This window comes from Struthio camelus, chromosome 1, assembly GCF_040807025.1.
Source record: "Struthio camelus isolate bStrCam1 chromosome 1, bStrCam1.hap1, whole genome shotgun sequence".
Classification (NCBI taxonomy): Eukaryota; Metazoa; Chordata; class Aves; order Struthioniformes; family Struthionidae; genus Struthio; species Struthio camelus.
In genome coordinates this window covers 90,537,694-90,563,490 of record NC_090942.1, presented here as the reverse complement: position 1 = coordinate 90,563,490, position 25,797 = coordinate 90,537,694, and the positions used below count along the sequence as shown (strand labels likewise).

Below are 25,797 nucleotides of genomic sequence, written 5' to 3'. Positions count from 1 at the left end.
AGTACCAAGTGTTATTTCCTCTGTTTATCACTTTATCTCTTCTATCTTTACTTCTTCAGGATTATTATTATATAAAATTTATATAATTATTTATATAAAATATATATATAATATATAATATAAAATTTATAAAATTATTAAAGGTCAGTAGTCCAAAGGAGAATCAAACACAAGTTCAGAGTATGTTTAAAAGTGTAAGTGTCTCTGAAGGAGTTGTGTCCTTAACCAAGTGAGCCACATCTAGGATATATATTCTCTGCAGAGTTAATTTATGTGATCAGCACGATCACTACCTGAGTCCAGTCACAGAGGTTATTTTAACCTAAGTGTGAGATGCTCCATATCAATGCCTTGCCCGAGTTACTGAGTCTGCAGTGGTGCCTCAGACACAAGTGGTGCCGGGTTGCCCAGGTGCATGTCCCATTGCTCTTTGCCTCACGCTAAGGTGGACACTGGAGAATCTTTCTCTCCTCGTCATGTGATAGGAAATTGTGGGCCCACGGTACGTGTCCTCAACGTGAAGTGCATGGAGAATAACAGGGTGTGTGGGGGGGTGTTTCCAGCTCAAGCGAGGTCCTTGTTTGAGCTTCGCTTCTACCTTAGTCTGGATGGCTGATTCGGGCTTAGAGCACTTGGACGAAAGATTTGGCATGTGTTAAAAGTTTGACACAAGTTAACTTTGTGAGGGAGCTATCCTTCCAGAAGCACTCACTGTCTTGCTTCCGGTTCTGATAATGCTCCTACAGAAAAGTCTTACCATCTGTTTTCTGTGTTTATTGTGAATTGTGACAGCAAACACCGATTTGTAGTTGTCCCCTGTGAGAATATCAATGTTTGATTGATTGTTGTGGCAGTATTTTCACCTGCAAACTAGAGGGTGACTGTGGTATCTTCTCTGGATAATCTTAGGCAATGATGTTCTGGCTGGGCTTTGCTGAGGAAGGGTGACTGGTTGCTTTCAATCTTCCCTCATGTCTCTTGCCCTGATGACATTGTTCATCATAGATCGGTTTAGGTGGAAAACATTAGTCATGTACTTCCCTGCCTTACAAGCTGTTTGGTGGTACTCTGATTGTTTCTTCCACAAGATCTCTCTGTGTTATAGATCACTTAAGCAAAGGTTGCGTTTGAGAGCAACCTTATCTCTTCAGGCAGCAGACTGGATATACTGGTGTATATATGTGTGTCTGTCATAGTACATCTGTGTTAGGTATTATATATTATATAGAATATATAGAGTGTATTTTATTAGACGTAAGATGCATCTCTAGCAGAGTATATGGGATATACTACTCTTTTCCTTTCAGGCAGTGCAACAGATTAATTGATTTTCCTCAGAATTATTCAGAGTTTGCCAGACGCATAAAGATAGTCCAGTGTCTATGAACAGCGGTTTATCGAGTTAAATCATGGTTCTCTATCAAGGTTTCCTTGTATGCTGCTAGACTGTTCCTTTCAAGTTTCAGTTTCATGCAGGATTAACCCCCATTCATCTCTTGGCCAACCTCTCTTAAGACTGCTGACGACTTCAGCATTTATAAAAACTCTTCTGATCAACTGGCTGGTCCTCTCCCCTGCACAGCACAAGGCAGGGAATGTCACCCAGAGATTTTTGCGGAAAACTTTAGAGCATTTCTTTTAGAAGAAAAGAAGAAAACCCCACCTTCATTAGAGATTTCCAGGGATGCACTAGAGCTCTATAATAAGGCTTTCAAGTGATTAATTTCTCCTCCTTTTCTGAAATTACCCTGTATTTCTCTTTGTAATTCATCTAGCTTCAGCTCCTTTCCATTGGCTCTTAGGTCCTTGTCTTGTAGATTAAGGAGCTCTCTGCTATTAGAAGTCTTCTCCTGCAGTACTCATAGGCTGTGATTGAGTCACCCTTTAATCTTTCCCCTAATAAGTAAATATATTGAGCTTCTTAAAGGTTCTTATTGTTAGCAGGGGAAGAGGGGGGGTTAGCAGGCCTCACATATTCCTTGTTGTTCTTTTTTGGAAGTTTTCCATTTGTCAGCATCCTTTTTGAAGTATGCATATAAGAAACGCACGTGCTGATTCCATAACGGTCCCACCAACCATGTATATAGGCAGGTAAAAATCGTCTGTCTATTCCTACCTTTGTAGGGTATTTCCTTCTTCATGCATCAGTGGATTCTATCAGTTCAGGAATAGCCCCTTTAGAAGTCTTGTGCTGAGAACTCATGTTCAGTTTGCCATCAGTCATTAATTACAAGGCCTTTTCAGAGCCTCTCTTTATCAGGATATAACCTTTCATCCTTGAGTGTATTTTGCAATCTTTTGTTTTTGATGAAAAATTTTCCGTTTTGGGATAGTTAAAATGCTTGTCTTTTTGCATGGCCCCGTTGCAGCAGTAGCACCAAAAGATCTTTGCCAGAGATTCCAATCCATTATTTTCTGTGGCACCCACCTTAGTGTCCTCTGCAAACTTTGCCCATGTTTCTGCAAACTTCACTCAGCTGGTGCCTTCGCCAGCTACAAATGAATTCTGTCATGGGCCACCATTGTCTGTCAACTAAGTTTCATGATACTTGGTTTTTTAACAATGGATCCTTATGTGAGGTTCTTCTGACAAGACAGGTCATGTTTGTGTCATAGCTGTATATATAGTAGGCTTCAGCCCACAGGTGGTCAAGGGCTGCTTTACAGAGATTACCCAAGACTGTATCTTACTGATCCATGAAAAAACATCTTCATTGATGGTTTCGTTTACCGTCGTGCCTTTTCCCCAGCAGTGCAGTCTGGGCTTAATTTCTTATCAACCTATGGGATCAGGAGCCATCTTAAGATGTGGGAGGCCTGAAGCTGTCGTTCTGTAAGGCAGATGCTACGCCTGTAGCTGGAAGCATTTTGGCGTGAAATGGTTGCTATAATTTCTCTTGGGATCAGGCAGAATTTCAGATGTTTGTGACTTTTAATCCTTCATTGTATCATGATGAGGAAACCCTGATTCAGCCATAATCATCATGTTTTCTGTTTTCATCAAATCATATAACATGAACTTGGTGAAGTAGGTAAGAAAAAAGGTCCCCTCCTCATGAGGTTGGTTCATCACTGGCACAAGCTCCCAGAGAGGCTGTTCTCTGAGATGTTCAGGACTCGCCAGATCTGGCTTTGGAGTTCTCTCTACTCTGAACGGCGGTTGAGCAGAGACCTCCGGAGATCTCTTCCCACCTAAATCTTTTGGTGATAAACTGCCAGGTTCCCCTTCCCTCAGGCCTACAGGTGAGGGCAGGATCATCCCACTTGGCCAGTTTTGTAGACCAAGGAAAAGCTGTGGGTATTCCAAGCAAGGGTGTGACTCAATGCTCGTCAGTGTCTCAAATACTGTATGATTTTTTTTTTTTTTTCCTGTGTCCTTCTCTTCAGCTCTGGTTCACCCCTTTCCTTCTGAATCTGTCCATTCGTCTTTTTCCTGTTCTGATTTTTTGCTCTTTGGACAAACGACTCTCACGTTGGCTTTGTTCTCAGCCCTGAATTCCTAGAAACAGAATCAAAAGGGCTGACTTGGGTCATGGACTGCAGAGTCCTGCAGGCACCATGCCATCTCCTCTCTTTTGCAAACTTACTGAATTCTATCTTAATAATAATGACTTATTTTTTGGCCCCATTATGCTCCAGGCAAGGCTATTTCAGAGCTTCATTGAATGGCTAGGAATTTTCTCATTTCTTTTTTAAAATTGTTGATGGCCTTTTTATACCCATTTGTTCTTATACATACTTTCTCCTTTAGCTTAAATACCTCTTCTAACTCCTATGTTTCATTTCTGGTGCTTTACAGTCAATAATCACCTGTCAGCTTTTATTTTGTGAAGTTAAAAAAAAAAAAAAGACTTTGTAGGTATCCTTGTATGTAACAGAGAGAGTCTTCATGTCCCTTAGCATCTTGGAAACTCCTTTCTGCACCCTTTCCAATCTGATCCATCTTTCCCAACGTGGGGAGACTGAAGCGTTACATCGTCTGCCAGAGGAGATCTGAAAAGTACCGTGTGTAGGGGCATTAATACTGTATTTTTCATGCTCTATAATACCTTGTCTGATGCCCTTTAGGATTACAGTTGCTTTGGAAAGAACAATCATGGTCCATAGCTCTCCGGTGAATAATTAATCCCTCTCTTCCTCGGCCCTTCTCCTCCTTGGTTGTTCCCTCCTGGGGAGCAGTTTTTTTACGGCAGATGAGTTCTTGTTGCTTGTCCTCAGCACTTTGTACTATTGAGCTTGTTAAAAACATGGCAACCCTGCTAGGTCCATCCAGTCCAGGGCTCTGTCTCCAGCAGTGGCCGTTACCCAACGCCTAGGAAAGAGTATAAAGTTAAGGCAAACATATATGTTATTTTCCTCTGATAGTCTCATAGCTTCCAACCCTTTCCAGCTGAGGGACCGCTGTAGCTAGATGTGGTTTCTAATTATCCAGCAAGCCTCAGTTATTCTCTCTTGCATGAAACTCTCCAGTATCCCCTCAAGTCCGTGCAAACTTCTAGCACACGCAGCAATCTTTGGTGAGAAATTCTACAGTCAACCACTCATTTCAAGAAGAACCATCTCTTTTGGTTTGTTTCGAACTTGTCCCTTTGTAGCTTTATTTGATGGTCCTTAGTTCTTATACTGGAAAAGATAGTGAAAAATAGTTCCTACCTAACCTCTACTTATCATGTGTGGTTTTACAGTCCTTTATCACATCCTCACTTAGTAACCTCTTTTCTAGACAAAGATGTCTAACTTACTCAGTCATGCCTCTTTATTGTCCTTCCTTTTTTGTTCTTACGGAAGGAGCAGAACTGTACACACATTTCAAGATGTGGGCAAAACATGGATTTATGCAAGGGCATAATGACATTCTCTTTTTTTTTTTTTTTTTTAACGTTCCTTTCCTAGGAATTTCTACCACATGAGTCGCTTTCTTGATGGCTGCTGAATGTCGAGGTGATATTTTCAGGCTCTGCCTCTCGTATCCCGAGGGTATCGCTCTTGAGTAGCAGCAGTCAGCCCCGGAGTCCATTATTTTATATGTGAAGATGGAGTTGTTTTTCTCCATGTGCATTGCTTTATATTTATCCGCGTTGAATCTCATGTGGCATTTAACTGCCCAGTCACTCCTCTTAGAAGGTCGCTCTATAGTTCTCCCCGGTCAGTTCTTATCCGTATTACTTCCATTAATTTATTCTCATCAGCCACGCTGGCTTCCCTTTGCCCTTTTTCTGTATCCATCTTGTCTACATTTCTTTATTGGCTTAGTGTTCTCTAAGTTTTCCCTTACGATATCCTGATCATCTGCTGCCGAGTGTCTCCAAACTTAATGTCATTGGGAGGTAGGACATTGATCCTTGTGAAGCTCCACCGGTTTTACCTGATGGTAGCCTGATACTTTCAACATTTAATTCATTCACATTAATTTGCAGAGCTTGATCTGTCTAGCTCCTGAGCTTTTCTCTGGTTCTTCTCTACACTCTGAATAGTTTGTCCAGGATGGAGAGATGAGAACAGGTCAGCTCCATAGTCCAGCTTGGACATCCCCTGCCACCTACAGATTTAGTAGGTGCCACTCCTACTATTTAGTAAGTAGGAGTTCATTTGTCTGTTACAGAAAGGAAGGATGGATGGGTGGTGGAGCTGCCCTGAGCAACCTCATCTAGCTCTGGAGTCAGCCCTGCTATGAGCAGGGGTTGGGAGTTGAGATCTGCAGAGGTGCCTTACAGCCTAAATATTTCTTTGAGTCTCTGGGCAACTTGTCCACGATGTCTTTGAGTAATATACTTTCCTTAATAAAGGAAAATCTATGTATAAAAAGACAGGTTATAACTCTTAACGTCCTAACAGCTCCACAGGTAAGGCTTGCTGAGGCATTGCAAGTGTAGGAGATGTCACACTTCTTAAAATGATGAATACGGAGAGCGAGATGTATCCTTCTTCTGAATCACACGTATGTAGGCCTCCATCCCACGCTCAGAGGCGATCCACGTTTACTGCATCTTGTGATCTTCCACTGGGCTCTGCTGACCTGTATCTCTGTGAAATCCTGAGGCCTTTATTTGAGAAGACTGAATGATTCTTCTGAGGTTTTTAAGTAAATCTCTTACATACTTATAATCATTTTAATGTGCTCTCAGGAGTCGTTTTACGATTAACCTAACCTTCTTTAGTACATCTAAACTTCATTTAGTGAATCAAACTTTATTTTCAGTTGCATCTGCAAGAATTAGTGTCTTCTGTGCTGTAGCTTAAGCCGTTGTTAAATGCATGAATGCCTTTATTATTTATTACCTCTCTTTAGTTCTGAATGTTTTATCTCTTTCACTGTGCCCATTGGCAAATATTTTTTTTTTTATTCTCAGATACGGTTTTCATTGAATGGAGGTTCCAGAATTGCAGCTTCCATATTCAAAGTTACATTTTTACTCCTCATGGTTGTACAGAATTATGCAATGTGCAAAACATTAATGCAGACTTAATATGAGTAAACTGGTTTTATCTCCTAAGCCTGCCAGCACCCTGAATGTTTATCTTTCAGTGCTCTTATTTGGCATTATTTCTTGAAATGTTCACATTTTAATTGTTATTAATTATTTTACTGGGGAGAAGGAATAGCTAGGTAGCTGACAAGTCAATTTGTTAACAAATGTTATTGTTACGAAACTTCCATATATGATAAGGGTTAAAAACGTTGGTTAAGATTTAGTCTGTACATTATATGGGAGGTATTATTTTAGACATATATAGACGGATCTAAATCAAGAGGGCTAATTTGTCTTGTGTATTCAAATGTGTGCAATTTGCCCTTTGGTCCAGGATGAAGTTTCCGAAAACGTTCATTTACATTTATTGATTATGTTATATTTAAAAGCATTTCATAGTGACCTATTTTATGCAATATTTATGAATCTAGTTTAGCTAGAAGAGTCCAGTGGAATTCCAGTAGATAATATAAAATTGATTTATTTATGAAAAATGAAAACAAGTGAAAACTGTCACTGTTTTAATACTGAAGCTGAGGTGCGCATGAGGGTCCACGCAGCTGCCAAAGCGTGCTGTAACACCAGCAGTGGAGACTGGCGATGGGCAGGGACACTGGAGAGCATCAAGGAAAGACACAGCTGTTGGCTGCAGTACTTCTGAGGTTCAGGTGGGGAAAGCTTTAGCTAACACTCACTGCCTTCAGCCAGGGCTCAAGAGCCGTTCGGTCTCCTGCGCTCCTCTAGCTTCACATTAGTTTTATGGGGAGGAATTTAGGTACAGCTTCATCCACTGGGTAGGCTAGTGCTCCAACTGGAGTATGATTTTTTTTTTTTTTTTTTTTTTTCCCCCCACCAGGTCTATAATCTTACTTGATTAATCCACTCTCCAGCCTGAGTTCACAGTCCCTGCATCTACCTAATGTTGTAGTTGTTTAGTGAGAGACAGAAAAATGCCCATATCAAAACCTACCTTTCATTCCATATAGCTCCATATGTTTTCTTTAAAAAAAAAATTAACTCTACTAAGTGAAAAGTGTGTAAGTTACAGGAATGTTCACACCAGGATAATAATGTCTGCGAGCATTTGCCCGTTGCCTTCTTGGTATTCAACCATTTTGGCATCCTAATCCCTTCGCACACACCATCATTTTCTCTTTTACAATAATGTCACGCTCAGTGCACGTATCAAAGGACTGACAGTCAGACTCTGACATGCAACCTGAACTCTGACCCCTTCATTTATTGCTATATAACACTGAATACATTGCCTTTCCCTTTCCTTCCCCTTCCCTTTCCCCCCCATGCCCTATAGTAAAACACCAAGGTTCAAGCATGAAGTCAGCTACTTAGCAATTAGGAAATGCCATATTTCAGGCTATTTGGTTGCAGTATTTTGGATAAAACTTTACATTTTCAAGATACCACACAGTTGTTAACCCAGATACATCTCTCAGAATTTTCCCCTGAGAATTCTCTGAGACTGATAGGTGAGGGATGTGGAGGCAGGAATTAAAAATTTATTACATGGGGCTATCACTCACTGGGGCAGTATGAGATGTGCAAACTACGGACTTTTGCAGCCATGAGTTCATGTGCCCTGACCGTAGTGCTCCAATGGGCACTCGCTCCTGGCTGATCTTTTCCTGTGATAATGAGCGATCCATGGGTTATCATCCCACCTTACTTTCAGGACACTTTACAGCATTTGCAGTGTTAGAGAGCAGCTGTGTCCATTTTACCACCCCAGTGTCTCTCTTCAGTGCTACTCGGTCCCTGTGCAGAAGGAGGAAGAAAAAAAATGGGATGTGAACATAGAGCTAATGAAGTGCAGAGAAAGAGGCTCAGTTTAATTATCACATTTTTCGAACTTCTAAATCCCTGCCTTTGCCATGCAAATGTCTTTGATTTCACATAGTTTTTTGGATGTAGCTCCTGCATTTTAGAAAATGACTAAGAAATAGTCACTGTGTACTTTTAATAATTCCCAACTGAAAAAACAAGAGGGTTTGAACTCCAGGTCATCCCATACTAAGGCTAAAGAAGGGACCTCACTGAATCCTCACTGACAACTAACTTTTTGCAGACTGGCATCTAGTGGGAGACAATATTGGTTACATCTATAGTAACAAACTAAACTGGGCCCAAGTATTGGTGCACATTTGGTGGTAATATTACCTTAGCATGGTATTCCTATGTATGATCTTTGTCATGTACTAACTCTCACTCTCCCAGATGATGCTTCAGCACGGTTTAAGAGTTAGTGTGGAGCCATGCCCATTCCCAATAGCCAGTTTAGATGTGGCCATCCCGTTTTGGGGGGGTGGGAGAATTTTGCCATATGGGTGCAAGCTGTGTAATGCCAGTCAGCCTTAGGGCCTGAGAACAGGCCCTGGCCCACTTTGTTTAAAAGCATAGACACTGTCAAATTGCCCCTTCTTGCAGCATTTGGGGTCCTGATGTGTGGCAGTCTTGCGTTCATTCCTTATTTGGGACTAAATGACCCATCCATGCACCTTCAGATCTTTGCATGCAGTGCCTCTGGCCAGATGTATAGCCTAATAGGTAATGCCTAGGTAGAGATCCAGAGAGAGGAGGCTGCGTTGGTGCTATTGCTCTCCGCCCAGATCATCACTGGCTAGCTCCAGGTGGGCTCTTGTGTTGCATGACACGGTCACGTTGCGCCCCACTGTGCCTCCCTTCCTGCTTGGACCAGGTCTGAATCTTTCTAGGACATCACCATCACCAGAGGATCAAGAATAGCGGATAATAAGACCAAGCAGATTTTTTTTTTTTTTTTTTTTAACTCCAAGAGAGGAATAATGTAAAAGGAAGGGAAGAGACTGTGGTAACAACTGACAACTGATCATCCAGCAGTTAATCTCAGCGAGATCTGGATCAGGCCTTAAATGTCTGCTAGCTAAAGAAAAACTGCTAGAGTAAGTAACAGTGATGGTAATTTGGCTTCTTAAGTGGTATGGCGCCTGGGAGCCTTCAACCCTCCCTCCTGCTGTCCCTGGCCCCAGGAAGAGCTAGCTGGACGTTAGCTAGCATTTAACCTTCTCAAGCACAGTGGTGCTTTGGGACTCAGGCCACCCATCCTGGAGTCTGTGTTGCTTTTGAGCACCGGCTGAAGCGACAAAAATCTTCAGTCCTCGGTGGATTCTGGGGGCATCTCCCTGACTTCCCTGTCCTGTTCGAATTTGCCTCCCTGCTGTTTGGAGCCTCTGCTGAGGGGACCTGTGAGAGCATCCCCAGACGTGAGCAAGCTTTCTGGGGCATGTGATTCTTTGCCTGCTTGTCGTTTACGACCCTTGTCGAATCCACAAACACCATTCTCGACAAATCTGCCCTGTTTCCGTTTCCTCTGCTTCTGTTGTCCTCTATGAAAGTTACTTTTCTCAGGTACCCAGTCTAATGGTCTAACGTGCAAATGATGTCCTGAGCCAGGGGCAAACTTTTGTCAGGCTTCCTAAGAGAGACTGAGGGCATATATTTAAGTAGGCTTGAATCCATTCCAGTAGAGATGGACTTTTGTCCAGTGTTGTTACCTGTGAAGAGTTGCTCCACAGTACAGCCTGCAAAGGAGATGCAGCGCCTGGAGTCTTTCATAGAAGAGGAGATACAGCTTATGGTCTCCTGGTTTCCTGTGCAGGACAGTTTCCCTGGGGCAAAAAGGACCATTTTGGAGCAGGTGGGGGAAAGAGCAGGATCCATTTGGGGGTCCTTGCTGAGAGGGCGTTGTTAGTAGGAGACTGTACCAGCTAGCATTCCCACTGGAATATGGAGGGTTTTTGGCAGCAAGCCAACCCAAGCTGAGTTATCTGAAACACAAACAGAAAATGGTAATTCACAATGACTCATAACTCAATCCAACCTGTAAAGATTTTCATAAGGCCAAGAAAAGGTTGTCCCTCCCACAGCAGCACTACCAAATGTCACATTTCCTTTCCAAAACCATGGAGCAGTAAGAATTCTTCAGAGACATTCACAAGGATTTTCAGCGATGGGAAGGTTAAGGTTATAACCCAAGTTTTGCTGCTTCATTTGTAGTTATCGAGGCTCATACTGTGAGCTTTTATTTCATAGACGTTAAGACCAGAAGGCAGTGTTGTGATTGTCTCATCTGATCTTTGGTGTAACAATTGCTATACTGAGCCTAATAACACGTGGTTCAATTCCGTTATACCTTTTAGAAAGGGCTTAACCCTGTAAGTGATAGAAGCTTCTGCCCCAGTGGTTAATTGTTGTCTACTGAGCTGTACCTATTTGTTCCTGGCTTTGTTTGGTACTGAGTATTTTGCAGTTGACATAAATGCTTAGTTGGTATTTCTGTTAAAAAGGGAGGTTTCAGTACATGGTTAACTGCATGTTATTTCTCTGACTTATTTCTTTGGAGAGAAGACCATAATTGCCGCTACTGAATTACTGGAAAGTTGAAGTGAGACCTGAGCACTGCATTATGATGTTCAGTTCTTTGGTGTGTGAGTTGTAGGTGGCATTCCTGTTGAATGTAAAATAAGAGTGGTAACATATTGGTAATACGCTGTTGCTAATTCTGTATATTTAGGGAGAGCTGGGCTAATCCTTGAAGACTGTCAACATGGTGTGTGTTGCGGTTGTGTTAAATTAGGATTGTCTTACTTTATAATGTTTGTTATATGTAAGAAATGTTAATTCTAGGTGTTTATCTAGAATAGAAAACAGCATCAGTCTGACTGACTGAATTAGCAACCAAAGACCAAGTTATGCCAGAAATGCAAGGTTGTAAAAGATGTCAGTTTGTGGGGATTAGGAGGGTGCTGTGGTTGCACAGGATTAGGTCTAAACCAATCTGATCTGATTTTTCTATTAAAGAAGAGGTCTAAGTTAATGAATTGTTGTGTGTCGGAATTAATGCTGGATGAGTCCCCTGTGGCGCTCATGATGAGGGTCAAATAAAATATTAATGAAATTAAAACAAACAGTCTCCTGCTCTTTGCAAGCACCTTCCGTATGAGGTTCTCTAAGCATTAGTCAGAGAAGTTGTGGAACCCCACTAGAGACAGGCCGGTATCAGTATCCCCATTTTACAGGTAGAGAAATGGAGGTAGAGGAAAGCAGTGACCTCAAGATCACACAATTCAGCCGCGGGGCTGCGCATGAGAGGCGGGGTTCTTCCCTTCCGGTGTCTTTTGCTCTGATGCCTGGGTTCAGCTCCCTTCTGAGAGAGGTGAAAGTGAATGCAGGCTTCTCTTGCACTGGCCTGCTAGAAGCTGATCTCTCCTGATCTGGGATGACCTTTAGGAAACCTGACTCTCAGTCTTATTCTCAAAATTTCCCAATGCTTCCAGAGCACAGGATATAATTCAGGAGATGTGTCTTGTGGAGGGGGCATCCGAAGAAAAGATCCACATCTCCTTGTCTTGGAGATTGTCCATTGCAGAGAGCAAGTAGAGGAGCTCATATAACAGGCTGGGGAAGGAAGAGCTCTTTGGTTACAACCAGTACGGCCCAGTGCAGTTCAATGCAAAGGATCCTGAGCCACACTCAAGCAAGCTAGCTCCAGGAGCAGCATTCCTGAATCAGCTCAGTCCAGTTCCCAGGCTAACACAATCAGAGTGTTAAATAATGGTGGTGCTTTCGGGACATAGCACAGGTCTATTAGTTTATTCAGAAGGAGCTTGGAAATCTTCCTGCTGTTGCAAACTGCAAGGATGTACTCTGCATTTCTGGGATGGACACCATCTGGTATTACTGAGAAACAGCCCAGAGTATGGGGAGGAAGGAGATCTAGGGAGACATCCCAAGCTAAACAGGGACGATTCTGTTTGTGACAGGCAAAAGCAAAGCTAAATGCATTTTCTTGCTCCTGTTCATGTATTCTTAAAACTAAACAGTTTGAGCAAGATTCGTCAATCTTTCTGTATGACACACTGGTGCTTGCATACATGTGCATATTATGCACTGGAGAGGTCAGGGCTATGTAATACTTCTTGCATCAAAGGCCTCCAGGGGCTCATTATGCAGAGTTAGCTAATGACAGCACATGGACAGTTAAGGATCATGTAACTACTGCACTGACAACAGGTGTGAAGAGGAACGCACAAAGTCAGAAAATGCCACTATGAACATTTTAAAGCAGTTTTTCATTATTTTTTCCTCTCTCTCTCTCTCTGAAGATAATAAATAAGGAAATGGAAATGTTAAAATGCTGTCAGAGGAAAATCAACATACTGATAGCCATTCCTCCCTGCTTCCTCCAAAAAATTATTGTTGGGTGCTAACTGCCTCCCATCATGTGGGTATCACTCCCAGAAAAAGGAGATCAGAGATCCCAGTGACCAAATCTTTTCTCCTAGTAATGGGAAAGTTTATTGCTTTCTCAGTAAAGGTTCTTGGATCTGTAAATAATAATTAAAATAATTATAAGCAATTATATATATACATAATATAATCATATATAAAAATTACATATATGATTTAATTATATATATAATTAATAATTAAAAGTAGTAATTGTGTCATATTTATATAGCAAACCACAAAAGGATGTCTCCCATGCTATTTGCTTTCTCACCTTTTGTCTCTGTCTGCCTTTCAGGGTTCACCAGGATCTTGTTGCATTGCTGGTGTAAGCCCCCCCTTCCAGAAGAGCTGATCTTGCCTGTCTCAGTCTCCCAGGAAACAGCGGAAGTGGGGGGTAGAGTGAGAAAAATTTATGTTTTCATCAAACCGGGCCAAGGAGAATGGGGGTCCCACACCCAAAAGAATGAAGACGCGACAGAACAAAGACTCAGTACGTGAGATGAGAGGAAGAGGGGAGGAACTCAGAACCTGACAAGAGCTGTGGGTCGGTGCTGAGGTTCACAGCAAAGCTGGTTGTGAACCTGAATTTGGCGCAGCAGGGCGCTAGGGCCAGGGGTTCAGGGGCGTTGGGAAGCTAGGGAGGGGCGGAGGGAGCTGCAGAGCAGTATGGATCCAATGATCTCTCTCTCAGATGTCGATGAGGAGTGGACGGAAGAAGGAGACTCCAGGGCCCCGAGAGGAGCTCAGATCACGGGGTCGAGCTTCCCCAGGGGGCGTCAGCACCTCCAGCAGCGATGGCAAAGCTGAAAAATCCCGACAAGCAACAAAGGTAGTATAAGTTAGTTTGTGAGTTTGAGGTGCAAGAGGACTACCCAGACCAGATAGGATCCATTTAGGGATCCAACTGTGCAGACCAAATGGGATCCGTTGTGGAACCCATTCTGGGCTCAGCTATCTGGAACAGGTGGGATGTATTCCTTCTTCTCATCTTCAGGATCTTACCCTTCCCACCATCTTCCCGGAAGCAGTCCTCAGTCTCACTAGCCCTTTTTAATGTTAATTTTTGCCAAATTCTGTCTCAGTGTTGTCCCAACCACTCCTCACTGCCCACGGTCTGTTAAACTTTTCAACACTCGCACCTGCTAGAATCTGTGCAGGCTAGGTAGGAGAGGAGGTTTCCCAGTGACCCTCCCACCTCCCTGTCCTTCTCCTCCTCTCCCTTACAGAAAGGCCGGGTGGAGGAATCCTGCACCCCCAAAGGCAGCAAGCAGGGCCGAACAGAAGAGATCTCAGAGAGCGAAGGGGAAGACAGCAATGCTCCCAAGAAAACCAAAACTGAGGTGAGTTGCCCCTGCTGTGTCCATTGGCATGTCCTGAGGCCAGGGCAAAGAAGCGTTCCTTTTCCCTGTGTGTGCTGCTCATGTCCAGCTAGCTTGAAATTCTTGCCACTCTGGAGCCCCAGCCTATGTGTGGCCATCACGACAATCATGTGTTCGGGCACCTCAGATTTCACCCTGTAGCCCTTCTGGCCGGAAGGTGGAACATAAATGACATCTGCCTGGCATACAAAACAGCTACCTGGAATGAAGACAAAAATTCTCTTATTTCTATGTCCTTGTCTGGGTGGGACTGCTGACCTCTTGGACCTGGGTGCATGCCCTGTCTTCCCCCAGCTCAATAGCAGGAACCTGGTTACCCCCAGCAGGGAATCTGGCTGTGCTGATGAACAGCAGCTGTGAGATGTGCTGAGGTCCCCCTCCCCTCCCCCCCCCAACTCCACATACAGCTTTGTGGCAGTTTAGACTCAGTCTCTTTTGCTGTTGCAGAGCAGTATAAAACAGAGATCCTTAAATCATGCTGGGATCCAAGTAACGATAATTCCAATCCTGAAGTGAGTGCAAAACCAACTTACGCACACTTGCCATAGTTCTAGCAGGGCTTTCCTAAAATGCAGACAACGTTGGATTGGATTGAAGATCAGCCAGCTGAAGGAAACCTCGATTCTTTTACTTTTCAGTTCTCTGTTAGTGTGTTCAGGCAATCAGCTTTAAAGGCCTGTAGACACGAGGATATTTACTTATGTTACGATGTCCATATAATTAAACCATCGCAGTTAGACCAATGTAATTTCTCCACGTGGATGCTCTTTGCAGCTTAACAATGATCTTTTTCACTTCATCCTCTCTTGGAAATCCTGAGGCTCGAGAATGGCGCCTGTTAATTGTCCACATTAGCTGCTTAATCAGTGATCATTTTATTGCCTGAAGTGAGACATGGCGGAGGAGAGCATGGAATGGGAAACGCAGAGGAGGAATGGGCGGCTAACCCCCCATTAAGGAGCCAAGAGAGCTGACATTCAGACCAGGGGCCAAAGGGGAGCAGGTTTCCTCACTGAGAAAGGAATGTGATGAGGAAGGCCCTGGATAAATAGGAAAGAGCAATTCTGGATTTGCTGGCTGTGCTGGGAGCGCATTCTCCCGTTAATGCTTATGGGTGCTGCTCTCTGCCACCTGGTGGTAGTACTGAATTATACCCTGCCCAAAGGCCCTTGACTGTTGGTGGTGCTGAGACCTTTCATAGATTCATTTTCAGCCTGGTCTGTTACGGTTCTCTGCACCTCCCTCACTGCCTCTTTACGCAAGACACCCATCATCACCTCCTCTCTAGGCACGTGATGTTCCTGAAGTACCTGAGAGTGTTGGAGCTGCTCAGAGGGCAAGTGCTAGTAGGACTGGCTATCTTGCCAAATGATGTCTCCTTCCCTCTGTGTACTTTCCTTTATGCTGGGGCTAGGGGAGAAAGGTCAAAAAGCAAGATCTCTGGGAACATGAGAAGTGTTGGGCATGGTCTGGGAGGCTACGTAACATCTCCTTCCTCTTTCTGCTTCAGGAGTTACCCTGTCCTCCATCCCCGTCAGATGTTGACAGCCTTGATGGCCACAGCTTCAATGATGAGATGAGCAGTGACCCACGGGACATTGACCAGGATAACAGGAGCACCTCGCCAAGCGTCTACAGCCCCGGAAGCGTGGAGAATGACTCCGACTCCTCCTCTGTGCTGTCCCAGGGACCGTCTCACTCATACCACCACCCTCCACTCTTCCCTCAGAGTCCTCCGGTAGCTCCTCCTCCTGATAGCCTGGCCCGTCCGCCTGAGCCGAGCTTTGGTCTCCCAGCCGAAGTCCACCCGCAGGGCCCCACTGCAGGAAGCTACCACTCTCAGCTGGAGGGCCAGGCTTCACGGATTTTCCAGGCTCAGGCCCCGCAGACACCTGCCTCCTCCTCCTCTGCTGTTGCCACTTCTTCTACTCCCTCCTCCTCCTCGTCCTCGTCCTCCTCTGCCCATGCTCCTCTTTACCCTACGGCCAATGTGGTCCAGATTGGAACTAAAATTGCCAGTGGTGTGGGTGGGCTCCCAGCATCAGGCGGTCGTGAGCAGACCCTCAGTACCAAGCACAATCCACCACCCACCACCCCTATCTCACTGGCATCAGTGGTTGGGGGGCTTCCCCCACAGAAGACCCCCCCAGCCAACCCTCCGGCTGCCTCCCCAGCTTCTGCTCCTTCCTTTCCCCATGTATCTGCTAACCTGCCTCCCCCGCCAGCCCTACGCCCGCTCAACAACACAGTGGCCACCTCCAGTTCTCCCGGGATGGTGGGACAGACCCTGGGCGGGCACCTCCCATCGCCGCATGGGATGGGGCAGGACAAGGCCCAAACCGTGGCCCCATCGCGTTATCCCTATGCCCCCCCACCGCTACCGCCATCCAGCTCCTCTGCTCAGTACCCCCAGGCATCCCCTGCCCAGCCCCTGCCCAGTTATAGTGCCTCCTATGGCCACTCCTTCCCCCCGCCCAGTGGCCTCTCGGTGTCCAGTCAGCCCCCCAAATACACTCAGCCCTCCCTGCCCTCCCAGCCTGTCTGGAGCCAGGGGCCGCCCCCCTACAGCCGTCCGCTGGGCAACACCGGCTCCCACCCAACTGCCTCCTTCCCTGGCCAGAGCTCCCACCACCAGCAGCCACCCCAGCAGCACCACCACGGCCATGGGAGTGGAGGGGGGGTGTCTCCAGCGACCGCAGCCCCTCCCCAGGCCCCCGGAGGTTATCCGCACGCCCTGGAGTCCAACAACCATCACCCTTCCCATGCCACTTACGGGCTGCGCCTCTACCCTCCCCACAGCCAGGCCACTTACAGCCAGGCTCCCTCTGCGGCCACCGCAGCGCCCTCTTCCTCTTCCTCCTCCTCCTCTTCCTCGTCCTCCTCCGCCTCCACCTCTTCCCAGGGAAGCTACCCTGGCCTGTGTGCTCACCCCCAGGGCCAGAGTCCCGCCACGTACACCTTCCCGCCGCCACCCCCACCCTCCCCTGCCCACGGTGCTGGCCCTCCCGTCACCTCGGCTTCCACCACGCTCTCCACCGTCATTGCCACCATGGCCTCCCCCTCCTCGGCCCCCTACAAGACCGTGTCGCCTCCGGTGCCCCCCTCAGCCATGGCCCCTTATGGGAAACGGGCAGCGTCCCCTGTCCCTACCTTCCAGCCCCCGGCCCCCTACAAGCCGGGCTCTCCCCCCGTGTCCTCCGCCTCCTCCTTCCGTGTGGCTACCCCTCCCAGCTACCGAATGACGTCTTCCCCCGTGTCGGGTGGTTACAAAGCCCCCTCACCTGCCCCGGCTGCCCCCTCACTGCCGGGCAGCATGGGCGCCCCTGCGCCACCGCTGCCCCCACTCCCGTTGAGTGCGGCGCAGATCAAGCAGGAGCCGTCGGAGGAGTATGAGCCCCCTGAGAGCCCCATGCCGCCAACTCGCAGCCCCTCGCCGCCCCCCAAGGTGGTGGACGTGCCCAGCCACGCCAGCCAGTCAGCCAGGTGGGGTGCAGGCGGGGGAGCCAGAGGTGCCCTGAAGGGGGGAGGCACACAAACTTCAAGGGAAAATGGAGAAAAGGGAGTGTGTGAAAGGGAAAGGATGGTCTCTTGGGGCTTCCCAGACCAGCTGGAGGAAGGCCCTCTTTGGAGAGCAGACATCTGGACTGGTGCTGCCCCTGGTGTCAACCTAGAGGAGCCGAGAGCCTGGTAGCCACTGCCTGGACCCCATGCCTGATAGCAGAGCAATATCTGAGTGTGTGGCCAGTCCTGGTATTCCCACTGAGCTGGGGGGCCAGGAGGGCAGTGCCGAACTTCTGCTCCTTGGCCCCACTTCTGGAGTACGCTCTCTGCCCCTTTGCAGCCTGGCCAGGCCCACTTCAGGGAGAGGCAAAGGGATGTCTGCGCAGGGGCCTGGTTGAGCGGGGGGATGTGTGGGGCAAGGAAGGGGATGTTGCCTCAAATGTGTGGGATATTGCTGCACTCTCTTGCCTTTCTAATGAGCCTTGTATGCCCTTATCCGAGTGTGGGGCTCAGCTTTCGCTGTTCCCTCAGCCCTTCTGTTCTACTGACATGCTTCACTTCCCCTCAGATTCAACAAACACTTGGACCGTGGCTTCAACTCTTGCTCCCGCACAGACCTGTACTTTGTACCCCTTGACGGCTCCAAGCTGGCCAAGAAGCGGGCAGACTTGGTGGAAAAAGTCCGGAGAGAGGCTGAGCAGAAGGCCCGTGAGGAGAAGGAACGAGAGAGGGAGCGGGAGAGGGAGAAGGAGAGGGAAAGAGAGAAGGAGAGGGAGCTGGAGAGAAGCGTGGTAGGTGTGATGGGGCCTGCTCCACTGGAGTGAAGCAGGGGCTCATGTTTGGGGACCCCCCTTAGCCATTGCCTTTTGGGGCTGTGACAGTGAGATGCTTGTTTCTCTGCTCTCTTACAGAAGATGGCCCAGGAGGGCCGGCCAGTTGAGTGCTCGTCCCTTGGGCCTGTTCCTCACCGCCCCTCCTTTGAGCAGGGCAGTGCTGTAGCAACTGTTCCCCCATACCTGGGCCCTGACACCCCGGCTCTGCGCACGCTCAGTGAATATGCACGGCCACACGTTATGTCCCCCAGCAACCGCAACCACCCTTTTTACGTGCCCCTGGGTGCTGTTGACCCAGGCTTGCTGGGGTACAACGTGCCGGCCATCTACAGCAGTGACCCAGCTACGCGGGAACGAGAGTTGAGGGAGCGAGAAGCCCGTGAACGAGACCTGAGGGACCGAGACCTGCGTGAACGTCTCAAGCCTGGGTTTGAAGTCAAGCCGGCTGAGCTGGAGCAGCTTCATGCCGTGCCAGCTGCTGCCATGGATCCTTTCCCACGCCATGGGGGGCTGAGTCTGCAGACAGCCCCTGGCCTTCATCCTGCTTTTCCCTTCCACCCAGGGCTGGGCCACTTGGAGCGGGAGAGGCTGGCGCTGGCAGCTGGCCCGACCCTTCGTCCCGACATGTCCTATGCTGAGCGCTTGGCAGCTGAACGCCAGCATGCAGAGCGGGTGGCTGCTCTCAGCAATGACCCTCTGGCCCGGCTTCAGATGCTCAATGTAACACCGCATCATCATCAGCATTCCCACATCCACTCCCACCTCCATCTCCACCAGCAGGATGCTATCCATGCAGGTAAGGACTGCATAGAAGTGCAGCACAGGTGTGGTGCCCTGCACAGAGCACTGCTCTGCCTCCTACTGCACCCTCCTTGTGCTCCCTCGTTCTGGCTCCTTCAGCCCAGGAGCTGCTGAGACTGGACTTTGAGGGCCCCACATCCATCCCTTCAGCCCAAAAGGTCAACGTTATGGTCATTCAGCCTACCCTGTGCTCCCATCCCACCAAAGACACTGTTTGCGAGTGTGTTGCGAGTATCAGCAGATCTGAGCGTTTGCTGCTTAGTGGAGAACAGAGCCATTTTCACCATGGCTTTTGGTTTGGGATCTGTAGGAACACAATACGAATGCTGGGGTGCCACTGGCTACCAAGGGTGGTGGTGCTGCGTGCGGACTGTACCCCTAGACTGGTGTGCAGAGAGAAGGGGGGCCCTGCTAACACCACTTTTGAAGATAGCCTTAAGCCTAATGAAATGTTGGCTCTCCAGTTTCCTCCTATGGTGCTTGCTGCAGATGGTGGGAAAGGATGGGACGGAAGATTGGCTTTAGGTTGGCTTACATTTACATAAGAAACTGGAAGGCTGCTGTGCTTCAGAACTGAGTCTTGGTCTCTTACATTTTCACATACTACAGGAAAGCAAGGGAAAAAAAGTGTAGTGACAAAAAGCACAGGGAAACAAAGCCCAAACTACATTATAATAGAAAAAAAGTGCTGCGTCAATTTGGGCGTTGTGAGAGGTCAGTGGTGATAGAGTTAAAAACATGCCCCTTCTTGCAATTGTGACTACTCAGAGTGGTATGGGATGCCGATGAACATCCATTCACCTACACAGCATAGCTGTGTACCTCCAGCCAGCATCTTGACAGTGAGTTCAAAACACTAAGTGATTTGATTACCTGGAAAGAGCAGCTGTCATATAAAATAATATATATTGCATTTCATCCATAGATAATAATTGCAAACTTGAGTGCCTGGCACTGAGCATCTGCCCTGGATGAGACCTGGAAATGGAAGCACCCAATATGAGTACACACTTGAATGACAGCTGATGGCGTATGGGCACAATACTGGGTACAGACTTGATTGCAGAGCAGGTTCTTGTGGGATCAACTCTAAGGAGCAGTACTTCTCCCCAGGGAGTATAAAAATGTCTGAATACCCAGATGGTGTGGCAAGGACAGAGCTGTGCCAGCATTTCACATGAAATTCATTGCTGGCCAAAGGAATACACTCAGAGGGAAATGGTACTACATTGTCTAGTCTTGAAACCATTCCACCCCTAATAGGCACTGGCCTTTTCCATGTCTGTCTGTTTTGTTGCACCTATATCTTTACCTCTTGCATAGCGTGGGACAATTATCTTTTGATGTTTTTTCTTCTTAGCCTCAGCCTCTGTTCACCCTCTTATTGACCCACTTGCCTCGGGATCACATCTCACCCGGATACCATACCCAGCAGGAACCATCCCCAACCCACTCCTCCCTCACCCCTTACATGAGAACGAAGTGCTCCGCCACCAGCTTTTTGGTAAGGATGCTTATGGGGACTGCTAGTCTCCTCTAAAAAGCATCAGCAGAGCTTCAGTGGGCAGGGTGGGGGAGGGGGGCACAAAACCAAACTGTTAACAGAGCTCTGTCGTGGCATAGGGCAGGCCTAGAATATCGAGGGATGAGCAAGTCCTTGCACATTGGCAGGACTGGAAAAATGCAGTAAGGTTCTGACTAAGCTATGGGGACGTGGATGAGGATGGGGCTGTTACATTAACTTGTTTATTCTCTTGTTTGTCTTTGGCTGCAGCTGCACCCTACAGGGACCTGCCGGGGTCTCTCTCTGCACCCATGTCAGCAGCACATCAGCTCCAGGCCATGCATGCACAGTCAGCTGAACTGCAGCGCTTGGCTCTGGAACAGCAGCAGTGGCTTCATGCCCACCACCCTCTGCATGGAGTGCCGCTCCCTACGCAGGAGGATTACTACAGGTGCATGGGACCTGCTCTCTCCATGACACTGGGCGAGCAGAATGCTTTCACTTCACAGTACAAATCTGGACCTGGTCATGGCCTGAGGATGGCAGAAGTGGGATCAGGGAAGCATTTCTCCTTAAGTGGTTGGCTCCAGCCTGACCCCCACATCTGAGAGCATGGATTCCTTGCCACTGGGGCACAGCTGTGGGTTGGCCATGACGAAGGTCATTCTTGGCAAGTGGCTCTTCAGTGGCCTGTAGGCTAATCTCTTGTATGGGGTCTCAGTTCCTTTCGTTGGGGAGTAAACTTACCTGTTTCGCACATGCTAATACAGTTCTTGCTAACTGATACCCTTGCAAAAACAACAGATGTTCACAAGAGTTGGATGGATGGTCTGTCCTAAAAAGGGTTCTTGCAAGTGCACAGGGAAGCGTACTGGGACAGGGAGAGGTGCAATATTGTACCTTTTGGATAGCATCTCCTACCTCAAGGATTTGGAAAACTTTCCAAGCCAGCACTGTCATGTGGGACTAGACTAACCAAATGCAGTGCACAGTACTAAGGTAGTTCTCCTTCTCTCTTTTTTCTCTCACAATCACCTTGTTCTTCTTTCTCCTAGTCACCTGAAGAAAGAAAGTGACAAACCCCTTTAAATGGACTCCTACTCTCAACGCGACATCATCATGTCTTTCTCTTAAGAGGAGCAGTTGATCAACCAAATCCTGGGGGAGGGGAACCTACACATCCTGATCCTACAGTGCAGTACAGTGCAAGAGCAGAATGGATCAAGAGTACAGGATGGCATCGTGGGAGCAGAAAGGAGAGGAGAGAAAATGGGGAGGGACTGAAACACCACTAATGGACATGGAATGATTGGTACATGATTCCAGCAAGGCTCTGAAGGAAACAAAATTAGCAATGCAGAGAGCTCAAAAAGACAAAGACTGATGGAAATTCAAGATTGGAGCTGCTCCATCCTTTCTTTTGGGGGAACAGTTGCATTAAATAAAAACAGTGCAGAGCATCACAGGAGTTCATGTACATGATGCTGTTGCCCTTTCTGCTTCTGTGAGGAGATGTGGCCAAGAAGTAACTCAAAAACCTGATGGAGCTTCTTTTAAAGATGCCTCCTCACCCCCCCCCCCCCCAACTTTAGATGTAAGATACAGCTAAGTAACACAAAAAAGCAACATGGAACTTTTTCAAATTAGCCAGGGTGGCTTCCCATTCTCCAAAATCCTGTCAGATACAAAGCAAGCATTATGGGACCCCTTCAGAAATGGCCACTCCTACCTAACCGCTCAGTCACTGAGGGTCTGGGTCTAGCTGTGAGGTGCAAAGCACCACGAGACTTTGCGAGACCTGAGACTGTTTGCGAGACCCAGTGGCTGTGCTTTCCTACGCCTCGAGGGAATGGTTAGGGCCATGAGGTGCAAAGCACCGGGAGACTGTTTTAAAGACTGCAATTAAAGACTGCAATCGCCTCTATCCCTTTGAGCCCCATTGGGAGAGCTGACATGGCCAAGAGCCCCTGCATCGCCCCATTGGGAGAGCTGACATGGCCAAGAGCCCCTGCATCCTGGTACTCTCTTCGCGAAGGTGGCTGCCCCTTTCCCCTCACCCATTCTAATTGATGTACTTTTAACTCATGCACATCCTATTAGACGTGGCAGTTTTATGTAGCAATTTGTGACTCCCTTATCCCGCGTGCGTGTCTGATTTCACAGTTGTATATCTCGATTGGTCCCCATATATATATTTACTTAAACATTAAAAAAAGGAAAAAAAAAAGAAAAAACAACCAACAACCCAACTATGGAAAAACACCCGAACAAAGTTTCCCACGCACTCCCAAGCCTCAACACACATTCTAATAATTTATATATATAAATATATATATGAAGCTCTTAAAAAAGAAAAACAAAACAAAAAAAAAAACCCTTCCAGAAACAGTCTGTTGTGTTCGTTTCTTTTCTACTGGGGCTAGGAAGCGATCTGGAAGTGCAGTGAAACAGCACACCTGCAGGGGAGTTCAGAAATGAAGTTCTCCCTGGGCAGAGGAGTAAAGATGGGGGATACCGAAACAGGCCGAGGAGTGGCTGCGATGCAAGTCGCTGCAGGGCCCGGAGGGTGGCGAGAGCCGGGGGCACGGCCGGGACGAGAGAGGCCAAGTGTCGCTACAGGAAATGCCAAAGCAGGGCCCGTGCGGGCGCCGCACGAGGGAAGCCCTCCTCGGCGGCGGAGCTGGGGGATCGGCCCGGCCCGGCCCGGCCCGGCCCGGCTCGGCCAACCAGCGCAGAGCGGCCCCGGCCCGGCCGCAGCGCAACACCCCCGGCCCGGCGGTGGTCACGGAGGCCCCGCCCCACCGCCGAGGGGCGGGGCGAGCGCGCCTCGGCACCAATAGGAAACAGCTTATTTACATACTACCCCAAATACGTCCCAAACCTCTCTTTTTGGCTATTATAGTCATCGGCAGCGTGGGTCAGGGAGACAGACCTGTTCGGAAGGGCGCAGAGGCGCTAAAGACGGAGGCTGAGCGAAAGATGTGGCTCGCCCTCACCCCAAAGACAGTGCAGCTCGCGTGGGCCCCCGCGCGGGGGCAGGCGCTGTAGTGATTTCAGCTCTTTTAGTATTTGTCCAGTAGGTTTTCCGCGGCGCGGGAAGCCTCGCTGTCTCGTGTAAGGGCAGAGCGGCTGCCGCGCGTGCGCGGGGAGCGCCCGCCTGGTGGCTGCGGGGGTGGGTTGGCTCCGTAGCGTGGCCGTGCGGGGGGGCGCGCAGCCGTGAGTGCGCGGCCCGCGGCGCCCCATGGCGGCGTCGGCGCAGGCCCCGGCCGCGGCGCTGAGCGCCGAGCAGGCCAAAGGTGAGTGGCGGGGGGCGGCGTGGCCGGGAGCGGGGCCCGCCGGGCGGGCGGGAGGCGGCGGCGGCGGCGGCGGGCTGGCAGCGGTGCGTGTGCCCGCAGTGGTGCTGGCGGAGGTGATCAAGGCCTTCGGCTCGCCGGAGAACGCGCAGCGCATGGACGAGGCGCGGGACAACGCCTGCAACGATATGGGCAAGATGCTGCAGTTCCTGCTGCCCGTGGCCACCCAGATCCAGCAGGACGTGATCAAAGCCTACGGCTTCAGCAACGACGGGGAAGGTGGGTGCCCGCCGGCGGGGCGGGGCGGGGCGGCGCGGCTCTCGTGTCCGCGCCGCGGCTCCCCCGACCGCCGCGGCGGGGCGCCGCTGCCGCAGCCCGCGGCTCAGCCGCTCTCCCCGCCTGCCCGTTTCCTTTGCAGGCGTGCTGAAGTTTGCCCGGCTGATCAAATCCTACGAATCTCAGGACCCGGAGATAGCCAGCATGTCGGGGAAGCTCAAAGCCATGTTCCTGCCGCCCATGACGCTGCCCCCGCACGGGGCTGGCCCCGGGGGAGTGGCGACCTCGTGAGAGCGGAGGCCCTGTGCCGTCCCGGCCCTCGGCGCTGGCAGGGCACGGCTGGACAGCGGAGACGCTGCTCTGGGAGGAACCAGGCTGCTTTGTGCGCCTTTGTATGTCTGCTGGTGAATAAAAGCTATCTGGAAAACAAACCTCGTGATTTCTGAACGGACCTGGGCCTAGCACTGCTCTGCCGGGGCGGGTCCTTTTCTCTGCTGCAGAGGCGGTTAGAGCAGTGTCCACCTCATGACTGGTAAAGCCTGTGCTAATGATTTGAGAGGGGGAGGGCTCGTATGTATCAAACTCGGAAAAAAGATGCTTGCTCATGCAAGCCTTGGCCTGAAACCACACCACCTAGTATTAAAGCAATACTTTTTTTTTTTTAAACAAGATTTCAGAGGTGCTAAGCCTTATCTAAGAACAAGCGTTTACAAATGAGATATTTGACATGTTTTAGGTAGTGGGTTCATAAACATAAGCTAGTCCCTAAGGTGTTCTTCAGCAAGTGGCCTAAATGCAGCTCAGACCCCTGTCACCAGGCCAGTCAGCCATGCTAGTTTGTTCCTCCCTGTACACTGCTAACACCAGCTTATATAGCTGCACAGTTGTCTTCTAGCTGAATGTGTGATCAGACATATTAGACCTAATGTAAAAGGCTGCAGAAAGGTGAAGCAGGGACGAGCATGGCGAAGGAGAGCTAGCCTTGCCCCTTTTGGCTGCAGCCAGGGTTAGAGCAACATAAACATAATCTAGAACTGCATCATGTGCCTGCCAAGACCAGAGAGAGAAACCAACCCAGGGGAGCAGTTCCTCTCAAGTTTGAATCTTTGTATTTGTGACTTGATTCAAGTGAAGGGGCATCAGGTACATTTGACTGTTGGTGGCCTTGCAGCTTGTATGGGTCTCTTGCCCTTAGATGTGTTGACACATTTGGGAAGGGTCAGGGTGGGTTGGGGTGGAAGGGCTGGGAGAAGAGGGAGCTGAGGGTCAGGTGCTGGAGAGCTGTGTGTAGTTTTGTTTTCTGCGTCTTTCAGCTACAAAGGGCTGAGGAATGTAGCCAGCAAGGGCGTGAACTTAGTGGATAGGAGGCAGGAAGAACAGTCAGTCCCTTCCGTCTCCATCCACCTCTCCCAGCTTGGGCTTGGCCTCCCCCCCCCCCCCCTTCTAATTATTTAT

General features: G+C 48.6%; 2 protein-coding genes and 1 non-coding gene across 7 annotated transcripts in view; all 3 read left to right on the top strand.

Moving 5' to 3' along the window:
* The window catches only part of ATN1 (atrophin 1), a 32,642-nt gene extending 10,409 nt beyond the window's left edge, over positions 1 to 22,233 (top strand). For 2 of the 4 annotated variants that reach the window (XM_068956877.1, XM_068956882.1), the window contains exons 2-10: positions 13,051 to 13,245; positions 13,447 to 13,584; positions 13,982 to 14,095; positions 15,645 to 17,617; positions 18,204 to 18,426; positions 18,547 to 19,264; positions 20,630 to 20,773; positions 21,044 to 21,224; positions 21,829 to 22,233. In XM_068956877.1, the coding sequence (XP_068812978.1) occupies positions 13,168 to 13,245; positions 13,447 to 13,584; positions 13,982 to 14,095; positions 15,645 to 17,617; positions 18,204 to 18,426; positions 18,547 to 19,264; positions 20,630 to 20,773; positions 21,044 to 21,224; positions 21,829 to 21,862 (3,603 nt within the window). In that variant the 5' untranslated portion in view covers positions 13,051 to 13,167 and the 3' untranslated portion in view covers positions 21,863 to 22,233. Of the gene's footprint in view, positions 1 to 13,050; positions 13,246 to 13,446; positions 13,585 to 13,981; positions 14,096 to 15,644; positions 17,618 to 18,203; positions 18,427 to 18,546; positions 19,265 to 20,194; positions 20,318 to 20,629; positions 20,774 to 21,043; positions 21,225 to 21,828 lie in introns of those variants that run through there. The other 2 variants (XR_011143439.1, XR_011143438.1) reach the window with 2 other exon arrangements.
* A 1,422-nt stretch (positions 22,234 to 23,655) lies between these two features.
* C1H12orf57 (chromosome 1 C12orf57 homolog) lies at positions 23,656 to 24,773 on the top strand. 2 transcript variants are annotated; one of them, XM_068957126.1, is made up of 3 exons: positions 23,656 to 24,069; positions 24,169 to 24,345; positions 24,485 to 24,773. In XM_068957126.1, the coding sequence occupies exons 1-3, from the start codon at positions 24,015 to 24,017 to the stop codon at positions 24,631 to 24,633; spliced, it is 381 nt and encodes a 126-aa protein (XP_068813227.1). In that variant the 5' UTR covers positions 23,656 to 24,014; the 3' UTR covers positions 24,634 to 24,773. The 2 variants fall into 2 exon arrangements, with proteins under 2 accessions (XP_068813227.1, XP_068813218.1); XM_068957117.1 differs by having other exon boundaries at positions 23,669 to 24,069; positions 24,151 to 24,345.
* Positions 23,819 to 23,878, top strand: LOC138065866 (U7 small nuclear RNA). Its single transcript, XR_011138912.1, has one exon. It is a non-coding gene; the product is annotated as a U7 small nuclear RNA (small nuclear RNA).
* Positions 24,774 to 25,797: the final 1,024 nt, after the last annotated feature.

Bases quoted from the DNA above. Each gene is read 5' to 3' on its own strand.
- C1H12orf57 (XM_068957117.1), top strand. From the start codon at position 24,015: ATGGCGGCGTCGGCGCAGGCCCCGGCCGCGGCGCTGAGCGCCGAGCAG. The intron at 24,070-24,150 runs GTGAGTGGCGGG...GCGGGCTGGCAG, and splicing joins GAGCGCCGAGCAGGCCAAAG to CGGTGCGTGTGCCCGCAGTG. The intron at 24,346-24,484 runs GTGGGTGCCCGC...TTTCCTTTGCAG, and splicing joins CTTCAGCAACGACGGGGAAG to GCGTGCTGAAGTTTGCCCGG.